This window comes from Mandrillus leucophaeus, unplaced genomic scaffold, assembly GCF_000951045.1.
Source record: "Mandrillus leucophaeus isolate KB7577 unplaced genomic scaffold, Mleu.le_1.0 Scaffold513, whole genome shotgun sequence".
Lineage (NCBI taxonomy): Eukaryota > Metazoa > Chordata > Mammalia > Primates > Cercopithecidae > Mandrillus > Mandrillus leucophaeus.
In genome coordinates, this window is record NW_012105509.1 from 1,062,104 (window position 1) to 1,064,097 (window position 1,994).

The following is a 1,994-nucleotide window of genomic DNA, read 5'->3' on the forward strand; positions in this document are numbered from 1 at the left end:
AAAAGAAAAAGAAAAAGAAAAAAAAAGAGATGAGTCTCACTATGTTACCCAGGCTGGTCAAATGATCTTCCTGTCTCAGCCTCCCAAAGTGCTGGGATTACAGGCGTGAGTCACTGCACCCAGCTAGAAGAGAATCTTTAAACAAACATATACACATATATACATTCACACACATTTACAGAGGGCCACCAATTGGTTAGTTACAGCAAATATTCTCTTTCTCATCAATGTCTTTTTAAAAAGAGGGAGTCTATTTTACTTTTTATTTTCATAATGAAATATTATAAAAGCCTCATAACTATGATTTCATACCTGATAATATTTCAGCTGCCCATTTAGTTCTCCTAGATGTTTATCATACTCAGTTATAAGAGGAGCTAAAAAGCTAAAAAAAAAAAGACAATAAAAATATAGCATATTCTGTTCCATCTAGTTTAATAAATCTATAACAAGTGAAATAAATTACACATAAAAATTTTATGTTTAGTCTACTCATGCAATCAAAACTTTTCCCTTTTTTCCAAAACCAGGAGTTTTAAATATTTGCACAATTAATATTTTGGACTGAAAAATTCTTTGTTGTGGAGTGGTTAGTCTGTGCATTGAAGGATGTTTAACAGCATCCTTGGCCTCTACCCATTAGATGGCAGCAGCAGTCTCACTTTCCACAGTAGTGACAAGCAAAAATGTTTCTAGACATTGCCAAATATCTCCTGGTGAAACAGGGGTAAAATCATTCCGTCTGAGAACTAATTTTGTAGACCCTGTAATACTTGCTTTTTCTTGTCAATTCAAGAACAAAGCATTTAAGTTTAATAACAGCAGATCATGAAACGAACATTCCTGATACTAAAAGAATTACTTTAATAACAATTAAATATAACTAAGAAAATGATATTATTCTGGTTAATACCTTACCTTTGGTCAAACACGAGGTTTTCAAATGTGTCATCTCCTTCTCCTTGGCAGACAGCTTTCTATAAGAGAATGTGCATCTTAAAATGTGTTCTCACATCATTCTAGCCAAAATTGATAGTGATTTAATATTAAATGCAATTAAATTTTCATAACCTTAGAAAATCTATTTATGTCATTCATAATGAGAGAAAAAGAAAAAAAAAATAATCTCAATTTATATTGAAAAGCATTTGGTAAATTTAATACCCGTGCATAATAAAAACCATTGGCAAATTAGAAATTTGAGGAACTTTTCTTAATTTGATAAAAATATCTGCCAGAAATCTAATCAATTACAATTTAAAGGTTGAAAAGCAAGAAGCAAGGCTATTATTATCTACAAACAATTTGGCCATTTACCTAAAAACTCAGTAAAATCTACCGATTATTAGAACTAGTAAGAGAATACACTAAAAGTCACCAGATAGAAAATGAACACTTAAAAAAAAAATTACTAGCTTTTTCAAATACCAGCAATGATTAGAAAATGTAATATAAAAAATCCTATTCACTACTATGACAAACAATATCTGCAGAATAAAGCAAACAAAAAATGGTACAGGAGCTTATTGAGAAAATTAGTTTTACTAAAGGATATAAAAGGAAATCTAAACAAACATGGTACTATAGCATTCATCTATGGGTGCAACGGTCAATATTTTGAGTATGTCAGCTCTCTAAAATTGACTACAACTTCATTGCACTCAAAAATGAAGTTCCAATAGAATAATTTATAAAAGTTCCATGAAAGAGTAAGTGTGAAAAATTAGCCAAGATAATCTCACCAAAAAAAAAGGAAAAGAAAAAAGAAAGAGAAGAACTTGGCTTACTACATAGCAAAACACCACAATGCTACAGCAATTTTAACAGTATGCTATAGGTACAGTAACAAACTCAACAGTATAACAAACCCAGAAATAGATTCAAGCATTTATAGGTATGTGGTATATAAAATAAGAGGAATTATAATCGAATGGACACAGTACTGCTATCCAACAAATAGTACTGGATAACAAACAAAATTAGATTCTAGCACA

At 30.5% G+C, this 1,994-nt stretch overlaps 1 protein-coding gene across 2 annotated transcripts in view; it reads right to left on the reverse strand.

Annotated features, from left to right (window-relative positions):
• Nucleotides 1–1,994, reverse strand: part of SCLT1 (sodium channel and clathrin linker 1) — a 249,958-nt gene that overhangs the window by 163,657 nt on the left and 84,307 nt on the right. For both annotated transcript variants that reach the window (XM_011996445.1, XM_011996446.1), the window contains exons 3-4: nucleotides 919–977; nucleotides 313–385 (exon numbers count right to left, since the gene is read on the reverse strand). In XM_011996445.1, the coding sequence (XP_011851835.1) occupies nucleotides 313–385; nucleotides 919–977 (132 nt within the window). The remainder of the gene's footprint in view (nucleotides 1–312; nucleotides 386–918; nucleotides 978–1,994) is intronic.